Source organism: Lutjanus erythropterus, chromosome 17 (assembly GCF_056507025.1).
Source record: "Lutjanus erythropterus isolate fLutEry1 chromosome 17, fLutEry1.hap2, whole genome shotgun sequence".
Lineage (NCBI taxonomy): Eukaryota > Metazoa > Chordata > Actinopteri > Lutjaniformes > Lutjanidae > Lutjanus > Lutjanus erythropterus.
The window spans coordinates 19,765,156-19,783,989 of record NC_139333.1 but is presented as its reverse complement, the minus strand read 5'-3'; the positions used below and the strand labels follow the sequence as shown (position 1 = coordinate 19,783,989).

At 38.6% G+C, this 18,834-nt stretch overlaps 3 protein-coding genes across 4 annotated transcripts; all 3 read right to left on the bottom strand.

Moving 5' to 3' along the window:
* Nucleotides 1–1,557: 1,557 nt before the first annotated feature.
* Nucleotides 1,558–6,765, bottom strand: sar1aa (secretion associated, Ras related GTPase 1Aa). Its single transcript, XM_084740685.1, has 7 exons — nt 6,631–6,765; nt 5,214–5,286; nt 4,778–4,897; nt 4,473–4,538; nt 2,909–3,012; nt 2,681–2,812; nt 1,558–2,560 (listed from the first exon to the last, which is right to left on the bottom strand). Exons 2-7 carry the CDS (start codon nt 5,269–5,271, stop codon nt 2,444–2,446), a joined length of 597 nt encoding a protein of 198 aa, XP_084596811.1. The 5' UTR covers nt 5,272–5,286; nt 6,631–6,765; the 3' UTR covers nt 1,558–2,443.
* Nucleotides 6,766–7,961: 1,196 nt separating this feature from the next.
* On the bottom strand, nt 7,962–14,751 carry ppa1a (inorganic pyrophosphatase 1a). Of its 2 annotated transcripts, XM_084740423.1 has the most exons (11): nt 14,334–14,749; nt 14,149–14,213; nt 13,304–13,357; nt 12,625–12,744; nt 12,449–12,535; nt 12,230–12,356; nt 11,988–12,115; nt 10,918–11,003; nt 10,511–10,580; nt 9,228–9,267; nt 7,962–8,189 (listed from the first exon to the last, which is right to left on the bottom strand). In XM_084740423.1, the coding sequence occupies exons 1-11, from the start codon at nt 14,392–14,394 to the stop codon at nt 8,161–8,163; spliced, it is 867 nt and encodes a 288-aa protein (XP_084596549.1). In that variant the 5' UTR covers nt 14,395–14,749; the 3' UTR covers nt 7,962–8,160. The 2 variants fall into 2 exon arrangements, with proteins under 2 accessions (XP_084596549.1, XP_084596548.1); XM_084740422.1 differs by lacking the exon at nt 9,228–9,267 and having other exon boundaries at nt 14,334–14,751.
* A 2,656-nt stretch (nt 14,752–17,407) lies between these two features.
* On the bottom strand, nt 17,408–18,589 carry LOC146312120 (uncharacterized). Its single transcript, XM_084741563.1, has one exon. It carries the CDS (start codon nt 18,587–18,589, stop codon nt 17,408–17,410), a length of 1,182 nt encoding a protein of 393 aa, XP_084597689.1.
* Between the last annotated feature and the right edge of the window lie 245 nt (nt 18,590–18,834).

Sequence of the window (18,834 nt, the reverse complement as noted above, 5' to 3'; positions counted from 1 at the left end):
AAAGCGAGGGCAGCCATTAAAAGTCATAAAAGTTCTGTTTTATCTTTGAGCTCTGCATTGAACACCCCAAGTCAAATATAATGAAGCCTCATTTTGGTCCAGCTGACACATTTCCAATTAGCTGCCTTCAACGCAACATGTAACATCCCTTTGGGTCAACAAACATAAGAAAAGATGCAAAAATAAACAAGCAAATTCCATCAACATCACATTGTAAGTGAGAAGCACATTATTTGTCGGCGAGGGTTCAATTTGAATGTGTTTACTGCATCGTCTTTGCATTTATTTGTGGGACGGGCTGTCTTTTCTCATTTTGTGGTTTCTAAAGGGGATTTGACGTTATTTTGGCTTCGTGCTCAGCATGGAAGAAGATATCTTTTGTTGAAGTCCAAATCTCTCTCCCTGCTAATCCTGCAGTCATTAGCATACATCTTTGGCTATATACTTTGAAGGCAGTGGCTGCATAGCATTAGATTAAACGGAGCAAAATTAATCTTCTCTATTTACTTATTTGTCTCATTTTAAAATCTAAACTCGGCCAACTTAAACTGATGTCAGACAAGCAGTAAACTACCCACCACACTCGACTTTGAGTCCTTAGTTTTCACCACTCAATTCCTAATAAATTCCAAGGAAACTTAAAAAGACGGAAGGGTCATTATGCCACTGGTGCCACACTTGAAAGCTTTTGGGTGCAGTGAGCGTAGCTTTGAATGGACAGAGCACTCCTTCATCTCTCCCCTCTCAGTTTCACAGGTTATCAATCTGGGCGATAGAGCCACCAGTATTTTGGTGAGTTGTTATTTAGCTAATGTTTCGTGTGTTTTCAAGGCGCATTTCATTTGATTTTGAGCTAATTCAGTGATTTATTTGCATGAAAGTTATGTTAATGTTATGCTAGATTTTTAACAAACTTTGGTTCTTATACATATGTGATTATGGTTAGTAACAGACTCATTATTATTATCATTAGTAAGTGAGATAAATTGTGAGAATACCCTAATATGCCTTTGCTGTTTTATAGCTATGGGTTAGTTTATAGCCTATATCGTAATTCCAGGGTTTTGGCAGAATTTGACAAGTTAAATTTAATATGTTTTAAGACCTATTTAAGACAATAATATAAGACCTACAAAATCTGCCAAACCAAATTACATAATGTAAGATATCTTGTCCCTTACATACTTGAAGGTTATTAGTGGTTATTGATTCCATGTTGGTTTTGTTTCGTAGTTGTTTCAGCATGATCCAGACAAATTTAAAAGCAAGACTGATGTTAATGCAGCCTCGTGAAAGTAATGCTAACTTCACTATCCAATCAATTTTTAAGACCAGTCAAAATCATATTTAAGACATGGTAAGACATTTTTAGACCTTTTTTTAGACCTGCAATGTAACATTCCCATAACATTAGTTATTCTTAGCTCTGTCTGTCTGAAGAGAGATGCCCCATACCATTTTTTGCTTATATATACACACATTCACACACACAACTAACCCCTGGATCATTGTTGTATGGCCGAGCTCAGGTTAAACCTTTTCTAAAACATGAATAAATCACGTAAAGAATGATTGCCAGAGAACATGACTTTACTATCCTGGGGAAAAAAATAGCACGAGAAATAACAGTGTCCTGTTTTGGGGTTAATAAATTATGCGGTGTGGGATCGGTGCATAGACAGGTGTACTTGCTGATACCAGCATTTTAGATAGTATTGGAGTTGGAACAAAACTAGACAGAAGGAATGAAGAATACAGATACTGACCGATTTATTTATTCTAAACTCAATATTTTGAAGCGACACTGCAACTTTTTTTAATTTGCCATGGTGAGCATTTTAATTTGACTCACTTGGATACTATACAGGACCAATAGCAAATAAACGGATGCACACATTTGGAAACAATCAGTCAGTATTCTCTGTGGTCTTTCATTTGTTAGAGGCATTTCTTCATTAAAGCTGGTATGATGGAGATATGTTGGGTTTTAATGTGCTTCTCCATGTATCTCTCATAAGCTTTAACAGAAGTGGCACCAAGCAGAGTATTAGAATACTGGCATTAAGATGTAATGAGTCTTCCTTCTTTTTCAGTTTCCTTGATAAATTCCAGCAAGAGCAGCTGGTCTACTCCATTATAAAGCAACACTGATGTGTACATATCTATATTCTTGCATAATTTATGACTGCTCATATTACAACTCAATTAACTCTCACATTAATAACACGTAGGACAGTTCACCATGAACCACTTTTAAAAGTTTGCATAGAAACCTTTAAATCCTGAATAAGTGCTTTAAGTATTAAAAAGAATATGGTCTTAATATACTCTTAATAATACTGGTTGAAATTTGGGTTGATGCTTGCAAAGACACAACGTCTTTGTCATGCTTCATGAAAATGTGTCAAGGAAATCCCCTCTGGTTAAGCTTCGGTCCTGCATGTCAGTCGATGTACTGTGATAACCATCTGAAACCTTCCCCATAGCCTTGTTTTTTCAACACGCTGCACATGAAAATCTCCAGCGGCCGGGCGTTCAGCTCCTTCAAAGAAACATTTCCCTGTCGATAACAGTACAGAAAAATGAGAACGACGGTCAGCAGGCACCAGGACATGTGCTCACAGAGAGAGAGATCAAATTATTTCTGTGAATTAAAAGACAAGCTCTATGACACGCCTACCTTTCCGGTAACCTGACCATCAAGAGCAAAGGCTCCTCTCAGTCCTCCCTCACTGATGGCCTCAGGACGGTCAATTTTATTACCCAGCACCAGCACCGGTACATTGACTATGGTCTCGTCTCCTAGGAGAGCCTGGACACACAAGAGCAGCTCAATCACCATCATTAATCTGCTGTTAACAGACAGCAGTCGGTACAAACAGCTTGTAATGGTGATGTTTAATCTTACATCCAGCTCAGTCTTGGATTCTGTGAGCCTGTCGTGATCTGCACAGTCTACGAGAAAGACAACTCCATTCACAGCCGGCAGGTAGTTCTTCCACACTCGTCGAGCTGTCAACAATGAAAAAATACAGTTTGTCCTTGCAGCAATAGAATTGTATAGTGAATGCCCTCCTCAGCTTGTAATGCAGCAGTTTTAAATAGAAAGTGGTGAAAATTAAATTGTATCCTGTTTTGTTTCATAAAATGACAATCTTCATATAGTGATACAGTAGCTCACGGAGCCTCATGTCTAAAGGAATATGTCTCAGTAAATATTTTTAATTACTGCGGCTAATTAGATCTCCAGTCAAGTGGAACTTGGGTGGAGCTATGCTGCGAACCAAACTAAGAACTAACAACAGTGATAACTGTGTAATTAGACCTTTTTAAAGGCTGCCATATTGATATGAAATAGTAGGATAAACACAGGAGTTCCTAATGATGTTGATTAAGGTCCCTTCAATCTAGTGTAGCAGAGTATTTCCAGTGAGCAAACAGTACCCAGATTCTTTAATTAGTATCACTGGTAACACCTGTGTTTACTCTACTGTTTCCTGTCAAAATGGCTTCTGTGAAAAAGGTCTATTACACAAAGTCACCAAACTATGAACTAATAACGATAATGGTGCAAATTTTCCTGCCTCACCAGATGGAACAAAGGTAAAAGGAAAGTGAGGAAGCTGTCAATCAAGTATGTGTACACGCCCACACAGACTTGACAAAAGGTTTAATCAGCCAACATATGTGAAAATACCTGTGAAGGAATTGCATTTTTCTTTTAATTACAGGATTTTGACTCTGCAAAACAAATATGAATTTACTATTTTAGCATGAGATTTACAATACTGTGATTATTACTGAAAAATGAAGATATAAATCCATAACGTAATCCTGAGGGGCAGAGTCTTCTCTTTCTTCATGTACATTTTCTGCAGCACTGGCACAACCTCCACATACAGGAACTGCCTGCCTTTAAAGTTCAGCTCAAATGTGCTCAGTATTCTAGCCTTAGTATTTCCATCAGAGCTGATCTGAATCACACATCAGTGCCGCAGGGACTACAGAGACACCATGTGGCAGCTATTAGAACTGTGATAGGTCAACTTGACCGTTATCTGCAACATGTGTCTGATGACAGTAGAGATTGCTGACAGTGAAGGCAACAGGAGCAAATTCACACAAAGGCCCTGTAATCTTTTGCTTTTAAAGCAGTTGTAACAAATCTGTATTTTCTGATCTAGCAGACCTCCTCCCTGTACTTTTTTCTTTGATCACATAATTTATGACAGAATAGAATATTTTACAGTACATTATTACAGCTTGATAATATACAACAAATCCACTGTACAACAATCGACACGTTAACCCTATGCTGAACTGAAAAAATTCTTTCAGAACACTTCGGCTTAGAGGTGTACATTCTGCTTTAGAATGTGATATTTTACCAAAATCTGTTGTGACAGAAAAAGCAGTGACAACTACCTAATTTAAAGTGTGTCATTACTGGCAAAAATGGAGAAAAACCTCACCTTGTACATGTCCTCCCAGATCAAATGTGGTAAATGTCATCCCGCCAATTGTCAGCTCTTCAGAAGCTTTGAGAAAAAGAAGATAAAATTCAACATTGCTTGAAATTACAGTGTAACATTTTGCCCAAATGATGATATGTGATAATTCTGATATATGGCATTTACAAGGCAGTCACCTACAATAAACAACTATGTCTATGTAACTAAGCAGCAATTTATATCCCCAAACAGGCGAAATAGTTCCTTTGTTTTAACATGTCAGCCTATATAGGATGGTGCTACTGTCTGAAAGAATTTCGCCTTACTTGGATGCAGCGTTGGCACGTGTTGACCAAGTCGGTCATCTTTCAACATGTGCAGGAGTGTTGTTTTACCAGCATTGTCCAGGCCCAGGAAAACCAGCTTCCCAGACTTTTTGTAGAGACCTGGAAGAAATATTTCATAAATGATCAGAAATGAACCACAAATTTTGTGAGTTAAGATCAAGTCCTCCTTAATCCCTGAAGTGGAACATGGGTACTTCACACTTTTACTACACTGGCTACACTTGAGAAATAATGCTTCATGGTTATACCATAGATTACTTTGTGGTACTTTGCACTAGACAAAAAACCCACTAACACCTACTATATATGTTACTTGTCAATAAAGTACTGATGGCATTGCTGCCTCTATTAAGCAGAACATTTCAATACTTTTAAACCACTTTTAAATAATTGCAAAAATCCAAACAGTACTTACCTAAAAACTGTAAAACACTACTAAACCCCCTGTAGATCCAATCGAATAAAAATGACATCTTGACGTTCTTTGCCTGAAACAAGTAAGAGGTCAAGTTACTCCTACATAACACTGTACTGAGAGGGCACAGTTTGTCATGATGTACTGGATCACATTATATTGTGCCATGCTTCTATTTTTGATCCTACTTTGATGTAAGCAAGTTGGACAAAATATTAATAACAAGGGCTGCAACTAACAATTGTTTACAAAGTTGATTAAGGGGTTGATTATTTTCTCAATTAATCAATTAATAGTTTAGTTTTAAAATGTCGGAAAATGGTGTAAACTGACAATTAGTGTTTCCCAAAACTCACAACCCATGGATATTCAGTTTAATGTCAGAGGAATAAATAAACCAGAAAATGTTCACACTTAAGAAGATGGAATCAGGGAAGTTTGACTTTTTTTTTTTTTCTTAAAAGTTTACTCATACCAAACTACTCAGTTATTATTTAATAGCTGATTAACTGCTGCAGTTCTAGTTCAGGTATAGCCCTTTTCAACAGCAGCCATTCTGACATGTATTAGTAAACGCAGGTGTTACTAATGATACTTATTAAGCTTACGTGTCTTTTAGTGTTGCAGAGCCTTTCTAGTGAGCCAATGTATAATAGTAGGACTCTCACTCCATTTGACCTAAATGCAACGGGACCTTCATTAGTATCATTGCTAACACCTGTGTTTACCCTAATATTTATTATCAACATGTCTGCTGTGAAAAAGTGGTGTGTACCATTGCATTACATTACATCATTCAGGTGTTTTAATGTCCGTGACATAACACTGCAGCTCCACCCACACGTGTGGCAGGTGGCTAGCAGAAAGATTACCTTTAAGCAAAACTGAATGTTCACAAAACTTGATGAATCGCTTACATCAAAGTTAAGCAGTACCTCAATTCACATATATACAGTATCACGGCTTCGGCTGTGTTCATTAACCCAGCTGAAAAGATGCAACAGGTCCGAGTAAATGATTTATTAGATTTAACAATTAGCTAGCTAGCTTCACACATTTAACTCATTTGTAAAAATGACTATTACAATCACTAATAGTGTAATGTCCCAGCCTTTGAAAACATTGAAGCATATGTAGCTATGTGTTTGTTGGTATTTAGCTGGCTTCAGTGTGCTTCAAATGCTAGGAACCGATGTACTTACAGCGTTAACCAGATAACGGTTTTTTAGCTCGTTAGCATTAGCATGTTAGCTAACGTTAAACCTCTGGTACTTTCTAGAGTCTGATCTCGTGTGCGTCAGGGAAAAGCTTAACGGTCTTCCGACTGCCCGCAAGCTCATTATTAACTATATTAACAGAACAATATGATTTATTATGTACTTATACCTAAAATATTTTCTAACGTTAGGTAACTTACCCCCTCGGCACTGACCAGCAGCCCAGCGTTAAGTAGTATCGGTGGTCTCCTTGGAAACAGTCAATCAGACTTCCGGGTTGTTCTTCTTCGTGGTTTAGAATTCAGCGTGTAGCTTCTAGTGTGTCAAATTAGCGTCCTCATCTTGACGGCTGGCTTTGCACTGATACATGTAATAAATCTGATCTAAGTCTACACTGTTGTAAAAATGAGAGCTGCTTTATCAGCAATCAGTGCAATACATGTAAGATAACTCTTTTCAATACTTTAGCTGAACGGAAATGTGAAATAACTCAAATGTGCAATACAGCATTAGAATTTACGTTGTTATATATTGTAACATGATGCACATTTTCATTTGTAATTTTTACATTTCTTATTTTGGAATTCATCTTTTTTTCATATTGCTGTTTATATGTATATTTATATATTCCTGTTACATTTTGTAGAATAGGGCACGTTTTTAACATACCTCTTACTTGTTATATATTTTTGTTAAAATTTTATTGCTGTTATATTTTTTAAATATATTGTGGTAAAATGTACGTACTTGTAACATTTATCTTGTCATTCTCTATGCTTTGACCCTATGGCTGTTTGTTTGCTTACTTTTGTGGATTACGTGTCTTTTGTATTTGCTTATGTCTAGTGCTTGAGATTTATTCTATAAGCCTCTAGAGTTTTTTTTTTTTTTTTAAATCTCACCTGTACACTTCTTTTCTTTTCTTTCTCTTGTCGATGTATTTCTACTGGCCTGTTTTATTTATTTTTTTATTTATTATTAAAAATTGTGATAGACAGAAAATGAACTAGTCTGTTATACAATCAGGTTTAATCAGGTCAGCATGAAAACATCTGTTTTTATCCTAATAGGTGCATAAATCACTTTTTAGCTTGCTGTTGTAACCACAGTTTGTTACCACTCTGCAAAGGATATAGTGCTTATTGAAGCTTATTATTTAATTGCAGCCTACAAATATCTCATGGGGCTAATCCACTTACAGCCAACGACTTTAATAACCAGTCATTTATACTGTTAATAGCTATTATATTTTAAGAACACTAACTACATTATTTATTGGAATTGCCCACAGGCTGTAATGCAATTAGTTGTATGTCCACATGAATTATTGGATGAAGGACTGTGCAGAAATGGGTGTATGTGTCTTATTTCAGTGATTACAGGCTGAGCATGTCCTCTGTCAGTCAGTCTGTCTGTCTGTCTGTCTGTCATTTCCCATCAGGACACCATGATCCACTTTAGATTTATAAGCTCAAGACTATGTGATAATTAAAATTTGTAATAGTGGCGATAAAATCAATACAACATGCAAGACCCTTAGATTTGTGGTTTATTGCAGTGTTCTGTCAAGTTTGAAATTATAAGCTACGAGCGGTTTTGACAACAACAGCATCAGAAGTGAACAAAAGAGCAATCCATCCAGTTCATGAACTTCTCAGGTGTGTTGAAATCAGATGAAGGAGGGAAAGAATTGAAGGAGTGAAAGACGTTTCCTGCTCAGGATTTTCTTCTTACTTCTCATAATAATACCATTTGTCGACTGAAAAAAGAAAAATCAAGCATAAGTGATTTCCGTAGAGCAACAACATAGAGTAGCTGCAATAAAACAAATAAATTCACTGGAGATGGACTCACACCAGCTGCCACAACTGGTGAAATGTTATCGCTTCCTCTTGTGATTACTCAGTAGTCATTACTACTTTATTACATGAGTACTCAATAGTATCCAGTGGGTGTCTCCTGGTCCACATTTTGCCATGACAAGATACACACAAATACACACTCACAAGTTAAAGACAATACCAGCCATGCTGTACACTGATGTTACAACAGCTTCTTGTTTCATGGTGAATAATTTGTCATCGTGGCAATGGCGTTTGATGAAAACTCAAAACCTTCACTATTTAGCATCATCAAGGTCTTAAGACTTTGCTGACCACATATGAGATGGATCTGGTTAACCTGCTAGTATAGACCCTTTCTGTTACTAAACTTTATGTTTTTTTGTAGATGGAGGATAGCTTAGCAACAATTCCCTAAAGATGTTGGATGACACTGGCTAGTTTTGTTGAATATGTATGCCCACTCATTCCCCAGAAACTAAATTTTGCACCATTACTACTTTGATTGTGGCAACAACCCAGCAAGATGACATTGCTTGTTTGTGGCCTACTACTCTGAGGTGATTTGTTCGCGTTTGCCTCCAGTTTTTCCTTCGCTTCGCCTCCAGCCAGCACTGTGACATAATCATGATGCTGGCACTAAAAGGATCTATAAGGCCTGTAATTTCCTTTTACCAGTACGTGGCTCTATGACTGTGATTCATTCCCCCAACTTCTGGCATCCTTGCTCGGACCACACCCGTCTTCAGACTCAGACTTCATTTTAATCTCAACTATGCTCCAGTTAAGTTTTGTACAGTTGTGTTGCTAATTTGGTGAAAAGTCTATGCAGTCAGACAGACATAACAAAGGTGTCTCCAGGACCACATTTTACCATGATGCTACACAAACACACGCACACACATATACACAATATAATACCAGTCATGCTGTCACAGTTGGTAACAAACACCCACCTGAACTTGGAATGGGATCTTCAGGTCCAAAAGCACTTGCCTGTAAGAGTTAAAATAATCAAATTGTGTTTAATAAATAGTAATACACTTTAGAGGTAATGAGGAATATATGTGAGTAGCTTTGATATTTTTAATTTATTGAATGTAGAGAGAAATCAATCGTATGTTTTTTTCATTTAAATTATTTTATTAAAGCCATGAGAGACTGGTCTCTGTTTGAGTTAGAAATCAATACCCTTCTGTTGCCAGACCGCCTTAAAACTTTTCTGTCTCCTGCCAGTTAACTAATGATCCTCTCTTTCTGTCAGAGGGCTTGTGTGTTACCAAGTTAAACAGCACGCTGATATGCTATTCATCTCTAGTCTTATCAAGAACAGAGGGATGATCTTTTAAAGGGACAGGTCACCCCAAATTCCAAAATGCATATTTTTCCTCTCATCTGCAGTGCTATTTATTTGTTTGAGTCGCTGAGTTTTGGAGTCATCAGCCATAGAGATGTCTGCCTTCTCTTGAATTAAATGGAACTAGATGGCACTCAAGTTGTGGGGCTCAAAGCAGCAGAAAATACAGCAAAAGCAGAAATCATAACTGGTTACTCAAGATAATTCACAGACCTTGTTGAGAGCAGTTTCGTGCAGGAACTATTGAATTTCTTCCAAACTACTTGCCAATCCTATCACCACACAGAAGGAAGCATGCATCTATATCCCATGTGGTCACAAGAATGAGCCTCTCATCCATGAGTAGATGCACTCATCCTTCTTCACATTGATGCAGTTTATGGGTGTAGTTTAATAAGGAACTAATTCCTACATGAAACCATGGCCATATAATACATCGACACCGACCACTGTCATACTGGCCCTGCCAAGACTGGCCTGTGAACAAAAACATGCAAATGGGAGAACGCTTATATTTGACTCATGTTATATTCAAGGCTTTATGATCTACATGGAGAAGGTAAAACATTTTTCTCAAACTTACTCCACAAAGATCATGAGCCATTGGATATAAAAACAACTAATTCAAATGACTGACATATGTGTACAATAATGTACTTTTTATAAAAACAAACAAACAAACAAACAAACAAAAACCGCAACCCCCTGTTTACTTTACGCAGACATCTCTACGGTTGATATCTCCAAAACTCTGCAACTCTCACCAGACAATCTAGATTGATAAATAACACTACAGTTAAGAGGAAAAAGGTGCATTTTTGATTTTGGGCCGAACTGTCCCTTTACGCTGCTAACATGGATTTCAAAATAAAATGAACTTACAGACTTAACCACGGCTTCTGCATCCCCAGCTGAGCAGCAGAGCGGACTATCTGAAACAGTGGTGTTCATGCTGATTCAAAAAAGAGACAAAACAAAGGAAACAGTTTCAGGTTTAGAACAACATAGTCCTCCTATAAGCACCACTTAACCAGAAAACTATGAAGGGACCTACAAAGACATATATTCACAATGTCACCATTTCTCCTGCAGGAATACGGTTCTTAACAGTCCATTAACTAATTGATTCCCACTCTAATGTCAGCAGTCGACTTTCACTCAGTGCTGCATAATTATCTCAAGGATGTTATGGCAGGAAATAACACTAATAGCATTTGTCATATATACTGTCGTATGCTGTTTGCATAATATGGAGAAGAAGTCGAATTCTGATTATGAATCTAGCTCACCAATTTAATCCGCCGGCATCGGTCTTCTTGGAAATCAGTGCCTTCCAAAACTCGTGGGTGCTCTTCACTGTTTTAATGGCAAAGTCCTGCAAAACACAATTCATACTCACAATAACGAAGACAGACTTTCCTCATCTCCTTACGCCAAGAAATGTGGTTATAATTTCTGTAATGTATTACACTTTTTCAGAAATAATGATTCCAGAAGGGTTCTTCCCGCAGAGCTGAGGTTCTGCCCAGAACCATTAACTTCTGAAAAACTCTTTTGGATTTGTCAAGGATTATTTGTAAGACTAAGGGCTACATTGAGAACCCTTTTCATCCAAAGAAACCATTTTATCCTCGAAGAACTCTTTTGCCAAGAGGAGGAGGAAGAGATGGATAGGTGTCAGATGAAACCCTTGGAATATAAAAAATGTTCTCTATAGAACCTCTCATAGGGGGTTCTGGATGGACCTTTCACAGATTGTTCTAAGACGCTTCATGATGAGTTCTAGTTTTTGAGGTTGAACCTTTATAACAGGTTCTACCAGGACTAAAAAGGGTTCTGCTATGGAGACAAGTTTCATAGTCCTAGTTTGCACCTTTATTTCTGTATATTAATAGTAGATATGCTTAAGGGAAAAAAAAGCAAACTGTCTATCATGAACCTTTCCACTTTGGGGGTGCTAACAAGAACCTACCCAGGGGGTTCTACCAAGAACCCTTTTATATTATGGCATATAGAACTCTTGACAAACCCTTGATAAAAAAAAAGTTCTTCAAGGATTTAAGAACAATCCTTAAAGAACTCTTAAAAGATAAGAATGGTTCTTAATGGGACATTCAGTCTTACCAAGACCACTAGATGAACTCTTTCTTCAGTTACGTTTTTTTTGACAAGCAGTAGAACCTCCCCCTTCAGACAGAACCTTTTTGGAACCCCTTGCTTATAAAAGTGAAATTTTTCCCTCTGAATTTTTTTATTGTGTATTTCTCGGTTTCATCTGCTGTCTAAAGTTTGAAAACACGACCTGACATGTTCTAAAAATACAACACAAATACTGTGAACACAAGTTTAAAAGGTGTACCCTGTCCTTGAACTCTCCGTTAAAAGCAAACTGGTTCTCAGGTTTCCCGTCTGGGACTTTGTATCTTTTGAACCAATCAACAGTTGCCTCCAGGTATCCAGGTTTAAGCCGTCTTACATCATCAATATCTGTAACACATCAACAGCAAAGACAGGAGAACTCTGAAGAATTCAGAATAACTTGTGTGATTGATGCCATATTTCTCAGCAGTGCCAGCAGCTTCTATCGCAGGTTATTCATACTGTTAAAGTCGGCAGCTTCGGGGTCTTCAGTATTGATCACAATGACCTTCCAGTCTGTTTCTCCCTCATCGATCAGAGCCAGAGTTCCCAGCACCTTCACTTTGATTATTTCTCCTCGAGAGCACACCTGAGAATCGAAGACAAAAGTTTTGAAAAAGCTGGAAACAGCTGGATTTAAATCAATTTCTATAAACCCCTTCATCAGAGATGTTCCAGCACCTTATTTCCTATGTCACATATATCAATAGGATCATTGTCTCCGCAGCATCCTGTGTCGCTGTCCTTGTGGTTGGGGTCTTCCCATGTCTGTGTGAAGAGAAAGCACATGTTTGATGAAGCAGAAACGTGGTCTGGTTTCATCTTGTTGTCATGAATGTCATCTGAGTGGGACTTGCCTGTGGAATAGCTCCATAATTCCAGATGTAGCCTTTGTGAGGAAACACATTGGCTACGTAACGGAGATTCCCCTTCTTCACGTCTTGTTTGAGTGGATTTAGAGGATCTTTGGTGGCAATCTGATACACAGACGACCAAAACACAGTTACATCATCTTACTATGAATAGAAGGAGGCACTGATTCACAACATGGTCAGTGTGAACTTTTATGAAATGCCATGATTAACTGGCTGTCACATTTTCTTATTTATTATTATTAGAATTAAGTACACAGCTTTGTTCAATACTCAATTCTGATTGGTCAGTTATGGCGATATGTGGTCTGTTATTTCTGAATAATAGAAAGGAAAAACAGACCATAGACTCTGGAGGACTTAGCAGGAGCAATAAAATCATTTTTTAATCAATATTTTGCTTGAGATTAGTGATTTTTTTTTTATAATTAGCCACATAATAAGATAATGTGCACCCCTTCTGTTTATGTTGCAATAATGATCTGCTCAGTGTACATTATCCCTCACTAGCAAATTGATATCATATCAATAAGTCATTGTAACAAGTACAGACAGTTTCAAACTATGGCAAAAGTAAGAATATGGATCTCTGATTGTTAGGAGGTAACATGCATTAACTTAATAGAAGAATACATTGATAATTTGCAAAAGTATGTACACATACCTCCATCTTTGCATTTGTCCATCTTGGAACCTCCACAACTGCATGAAAAATATTCTGCAAAATGATTAGAAATACAGTTTTGTTACACAGAGGATGGATTCTCTTTACTCTTTTGAATACATTTGATTGAAACTTATCTTGAGATACAAAACAGTGATTATAGATGGAAAGATATATTGTAGAAAGTATTCCAGGCCTATGTGCTTAAAAACACTAGACATCCATTTATTACAAATAGGACGCTGTAACTGGAAAAGTACCCAAGATAAATGACTCAATGCCAGAATAACACTCCAACAGACAGAGGGACAGTTGCAGCACATTTTTGCACAACTATAACAGACACATAATGGTCACTTGAACCTGTGTTGTGAAACTTTTTGACCATAAAGGCTCAGTGCAGTAGATTACAGTGCCAATTTCAGCCTGAACTAAGGGTGCAGTTACTGAAGTCAGTTAAGGTAACACACTGACTGTAGCCCCCAGGTGGTACATTTGTCCACCACTGGAGACAAATTGGCACTATAGTGTTAACATTCTACTGAATCCAACAGCGACAAGGGCTGCAGAATAAAAGGGCAATCTCCAAAAAAAAAAAAAAAAAAAAGCAGCACAGATCCTTCCTCAATCTTGTGTAACATGGCTCATTTTGGTCGTAATTATACTTCTGAGACTATGGATGGTTGGTGTGCAGCTTTTAAACTTGCAAGAAAGGGTAATTTACTGAAAATCTACACAGTGCAGCCCCATCATCAAGCTCTGGTTCTGCAGAAGTTAAAAATCCACCTCTACTTTTTGACAGCAGTTGCAAAAACCTGCAGCATGAACACATGACGCTCACGTACCTCTGCTTCATTTGCGTAGATGGGGATGTCGTGGAATGGAGAGATGTATTTGCCTGCAGAGTTTTCTATAGAAAGGAGTCATGCAATTGATAATTACATGCTGTTATAGATATTTCAGTAGTCAAGCAAGGAGGGAATATTCTCCACTAACACACAAATGAGTTCACGAAAGAAGCTGTTCTTACTGAAAAACACCCTGTAGTCCTGAGTGTTGGGCCTGCCCCTCTCCTCAATGGTGAAGCTCATGTCTGTTGTTTGAGTCTGTGGTCCGAGCGCTGATTCGGGAGGACTAAGAAGCTCCTGACTGACAGGCAGTCATTGAGACAGGGGGGAGCGGGCATGCGCAGTGCTTAAGCCGAGGGTTAGAGACCTGACAGCTTCCTGCGTGTGACAACAGGGCTGGAGGCCAGATGACAGAGCCATGCTGGCTCCTGTATGTCCATGGCTGGTTACAATATTGGCATCTTTCTAAACAAACCCCTGAATTTGCTTAGAATAATAATCTACAGCAAATCCGTCCTAATTAGCACTTCATCCCGGCTGCACTGTGAAGTTTTTACCTTCTTTGCGTGTGAAGTGATTTGTTTTCCGTGTCCCTCTTATAAGCTGTGGCTCTGGAGAGCTCTTTTCAGACAAAAACAGATGGAGCTGACAGGCGTTAGCTGTAAACCAATTAACAAGGCAGGATTAGGTGGTGTGCCCGTGTTGTGGCTTCTTGCCTCTCAATTTTCAGTGTAACTATTTGATAACACATTTATGGGGCTATTTTTTAGAAATATTATGCTTAAAAATAATATTTGACTTATCTTTTATTTCTCTATCACGTCTAATAAATGGTAGCATTTTGCTCTGATGATCATGAATGGCATTTTATGGTATTTTGCATGGTACAAATGCTGAATAATTCTGTAACCAATTAGCTTCCATTTTGAGCTTTTGTACAAACACTTGGATCACGCTTTATTTGAAGGCGTGTGCATCATTTTTAATGCAAAGCTGGCATTGTTTTAGTTGTCTTTGTTATAAAAACTCGACAAGCCCCGGGGTGCCAGGAGCCAAACCCAGCAAGACCACCTTGGTACTGTATTCCCTGTTGTCAAACCATCAGTCTCTGAGGCTGTGTTCAGTCCAGCTGGATCTTCTGTTCATCTAGACCTTTATATCAAAGTTATTTTATTAATTTTTGATATAGCGTTGCTGATAGAGAAGCTAATTTATTTTTTGCATCAATAGAAATCAATGTTATGGAGAAAGCGCACTAATTACTTTGCCATCTTCATTTTCAATGTGTGGAAAGTTCAGTTGTAGGAACTACATCGCTGGTTGCCTGCCAGTTTCAGAGCAGATTTTAAGATCCTTTAATTTGTGGTCTCAATACTTGTCAGACACGCTTTTAATGTTAAAGGTGATCCAAGACTGACTGTATGTGAAAGTAAGCTGCATGTTACAACAGTATCTGTGTTTGTAAAATCTCTGTTTAGCCTTAGATATAACATTTGTATGCATTCATAAAAATGATGATGTGTATTTTCAAACATAATTTCAAGTAATATGTTTTTGGAATAAATAGATCAAACAAAAATTTGGAGGCTCCCCGCAGTAACTGAAGACACCCTAGGGGTCACACTCATCACTCAGGGTGACCGCTGGGTTAATGCATTAAGTGCAGTATTGTTTAAATGTAACAAGAGCAGGTCTTAGAAATAAAAGTGCTAACAAGAACCATAAATGGTTCTTCAGCTTGGCCTCATAGGAGAACTCTTTTCGCCTCCTGGTGAAACCTTTTATAAAGGTTCTACTTGGAAACCTATCAGAGAGTTCTTCAAATAACCCGACATAAAGGGTTATACCGAGAACCATCCATGAAAGGTTTCACCCAGAACCCCCAACTAGAGGGTCTAATAGGGGGACCCCTTCTTGGGAGTAATGGTCCCACCCAGAACCCTAACTTGGGGTTCTATGCAGAACCATATTTGCCTGTTGAGTTTGCTGTATAGGTTTATTGAACTCTATTTGTTTGTTTGTTTTTATTTATTTCTATTGTTTTATTTCTTTTTCTTTCATTTTTTTTTACGTTTGAAATAAAGAATTTTAATTCTTTCATTCCAATATGAAATGTTTGTACCGTTTCATCTCTAGATACATGTGGACTACATGGACACAATGTATGTGTTATTTCTGTATAGCAGACCGTTGTTATGAAAAACAGACTGTTGCCATGGATACAGTTCTAATCATAGACTCTGCAGGAAAAATAGAGTCAGTATTAAATGACCAAAATCACTTTGAAATGAATATTTTGTGTCAATTTTTTTTATTTTTTTGTGAATAACCATGTATCAAGCAGGATAATGTACAGTGAGCAGGTTGTTATTGTGAAATAAATCATGACAGTGTGATGCAGACACACATTCTCATGTCACTACCAAAGCAGTGTAAGGTCCCATCATTTTGAAGTACATGTAGTATTTTTTTTAAATCAGGGTGTAAATTTAGGAAATGTCACAACCAAACCACCATTGTTCAAACCATTGTTTTCTGCAATCAAGCAACCTTTTTCAGGTCTTATGGCAGATCTTTTAGCATGTATGTGTGTACAGAACTGTTCAGAACTGTAACTGACCATGTGCTGATGAGCATCTTTGAGATCTAGTCAACAAAACTGACCGATCACTGTTTGTCCCTAATTTATTCATCAAACAAACCATTTAATATCAAATGTGACACACAGTGCAACTTTAAATTCTAAAAAACAAATGACCAAGAAACATGACATTATTTTATTTTATTTTTTTTTTATTTTTTTGATGTACAAAAGTGATGTTCATTCATGTGGCTGATGGTGTTTAAATGTGTCTCGCAGATCCAGCTCAGGAAGAGGCGCCCAGCCCAAGCTCTCCAGGAAGACGAGGAAAAACTCCCTATGGCTGGGGGTATATATGTGAGTATGTGCAATTTTCTTTCTTTTTGTTTTTAGCGTGGGGAAACCAGAGCTCCTGGAGGAAACCCACGTAATCACGGGGAAAACATCTGAACTCCATGCAGAAAGACCCTGATCCAAGTGAGTTTAAGATTCAGGATCTTTCTGCTGTGAGGGGGGCAGTGCTGACCACCGTGCTGCACGAACGTAAAGTCTTGACCCTCAAACAGCCGTTTTCAAAGTGCTGTTTGGGGGATAAAACTGATTAATACTCACAAATACCTGTGTTTGTGTAAGTCCCTGTCCCTGAGCTGGAAGTGCGTGGGCTGTAGATGATCTTCAGACGCCACTCATGAGTACACGGTACCACTTCTTCTTCTTTTTCTTCTTGGCTAGCTGACTCTCGAGAGCTGTCAGCTGGGAGTTCAGGGAGAACTCTTTCTTCTTCCACTCCTGCTCCTTTTCCTGGAGAGTCTTCCTGAGGTCTTCTGTGGCCTGAAGGAGGGATGATTTTTCCTTCTGCCACTCGTTATGATGAGTTTCCAGCTGCTGCTCAACCTTCTGCAGAGCATCTGCAAGAGTTTTGTTTTCTTGTTTCTGCTCTTCAAGTTGAGCCGCAAAGAAAGTCTTTGATTTTTCTGTTTCTTCCACCTTCTGCTGCCAGCTGCGACGCTGAGTCTCCAGCAGATCCTCTGCCTTTTTCAGGGCAGAAGAAATCTTCCTGGTCTCTGCTTTTTGTTCCTCCAACTGGGCTTGATGGGAAGCCTTGACTCGTTCCAGTGTCTTTTTTGCATCCTCCTTCTGTTTAGCAAGACTCTCCTCCATTTTGTTCAGCTTTGCTTGCAGCTTATGAGCTTGATCCCGCTCAAACACAAGATCGGCCTCCAGCTGTTCAGCCTTTGTGCGAGCCTCAAACTCCGCGGTGTCCTTTTCAAAAAGCTGCAACTTAAGGCCATGAGTTGTCGTCTCCACGTTGGTTTCAGCCACGGCACGCAGCTGTTTCTCAACACGGACCTGTAACTTCATGGCCTCGACTTCACGTTGAAGGTCCTCGTTCTTTTTGGTCATGGCCTCCAACTTGACTTCAAGTTCTTTGTTGTAGGATGTCTTCTGCTCAAGGTCGCTCTGAGCTGTCCGCAGCATGAAGCAGATTTTCCTGAAACGTAATTTCAGAGTCTCAGTATCTTCCTGTTCAGAGCGGTTATGCAGGGCTTGCAGTCTACATATTTCACTCTGCATCTGCTCTTTGCTCTTGTTGTCCTCTTGCTTGTCCTGGAGCTGATCGATGAGAGCGGTCAGCGAGTCCACGTGGATGTCCAAGTGGAGCCTCTGCTCAGATCGACCCCTGGTCAGCCTTGCCTCGCTGTCCTTAAGCTCGCACCTTATTTCCTCCTCCAGGGACTGGAGGTAGAAATCAAGGCGTCTGGTGGCGAAATCCTTGACTTGATGAGTCTGCTGATGGATCTCAGCGTTGTTTCTCCTCTGCCTCCTCTGCTTTCTCTGACTTTGTGTCGTTTCCATTGTAACTCGTGTTTGAACCTGTAAAACTTCTTTCCTAAGTTGTGACGATGAAATTCGTGTCTGAATACTCGACAGTGAAAATCGTGTCTGATGCAGGTTTGATTCTGAGAAGCCTTTTATAGTACAACATTCCAGAACTGACTTGATGACATCATCAGAACACGGTTCTTTGATCTTGTTGTTGCTATGGGATACCATTTTTTTTTGTTTTTTTTTCAAAGATGGCTGACTGAATTTTTTAAAAC

What these genes read in the sequence shown, in the direction of transcription:
- LOC146312120 (XM_084741563.1), bottom strand. Translation starts at nt 18,589, where the DNA reads ATGGAAACGACACAAAGTCAGAGAAAGCAGAGGAGGCAGAGGAGAAAC.
- ppa1a (XM_084740422.1), bottom strand. Translation starts at nt 14,394, where the DNA reads ATGAGCTTCACCATTGAGGAGAGGGGCAGGCCCAACACTCAGGACTAC. An exon ending in TATGTGACATAGGAAATAAG is followed by an intron (nt 12,357 to 12,448) that starts GTGCTGGAACAT and finishes TTCGATTCTCAG; the next exon opens with GTGTGCTCTCGAGGAGAAAT. An exon ending in GATGCCGGCGGATTAAATTG is followed by an intron (nt 10,581 to 10,917) that starts GTGAGCTAGATT and finishes TTTTTGAATCAG; the next exon opens with CATGAACACCACTGTTTCAG.
- sar1aa (XM_084740685.1), bottom strand. Translation starts at nt 5,271, where the DNA reads ATGTCATTTTTATTCGATTGGATCTACAGGGGGTTTAGTAGTGTTTTA. An exon ending in TCTGGGAGGACATGTACAAG is followed by an intron (nt 3,013 to 4,472) that starts GTGAGGTTTTTC and finishes CATTGTTGACAG; the next exon opens with CTCGACGAGTGTGGAAGAAC. An exon ending in ATGGTCAGGTTACCGGAAAG is followed by an intron (nt 2,561 to 2,680) that starts GTAGGCGTGTCA and finishes TGTTATCGACAG; the next exon opens with GGAAATGTTTCTTTGAAGGA.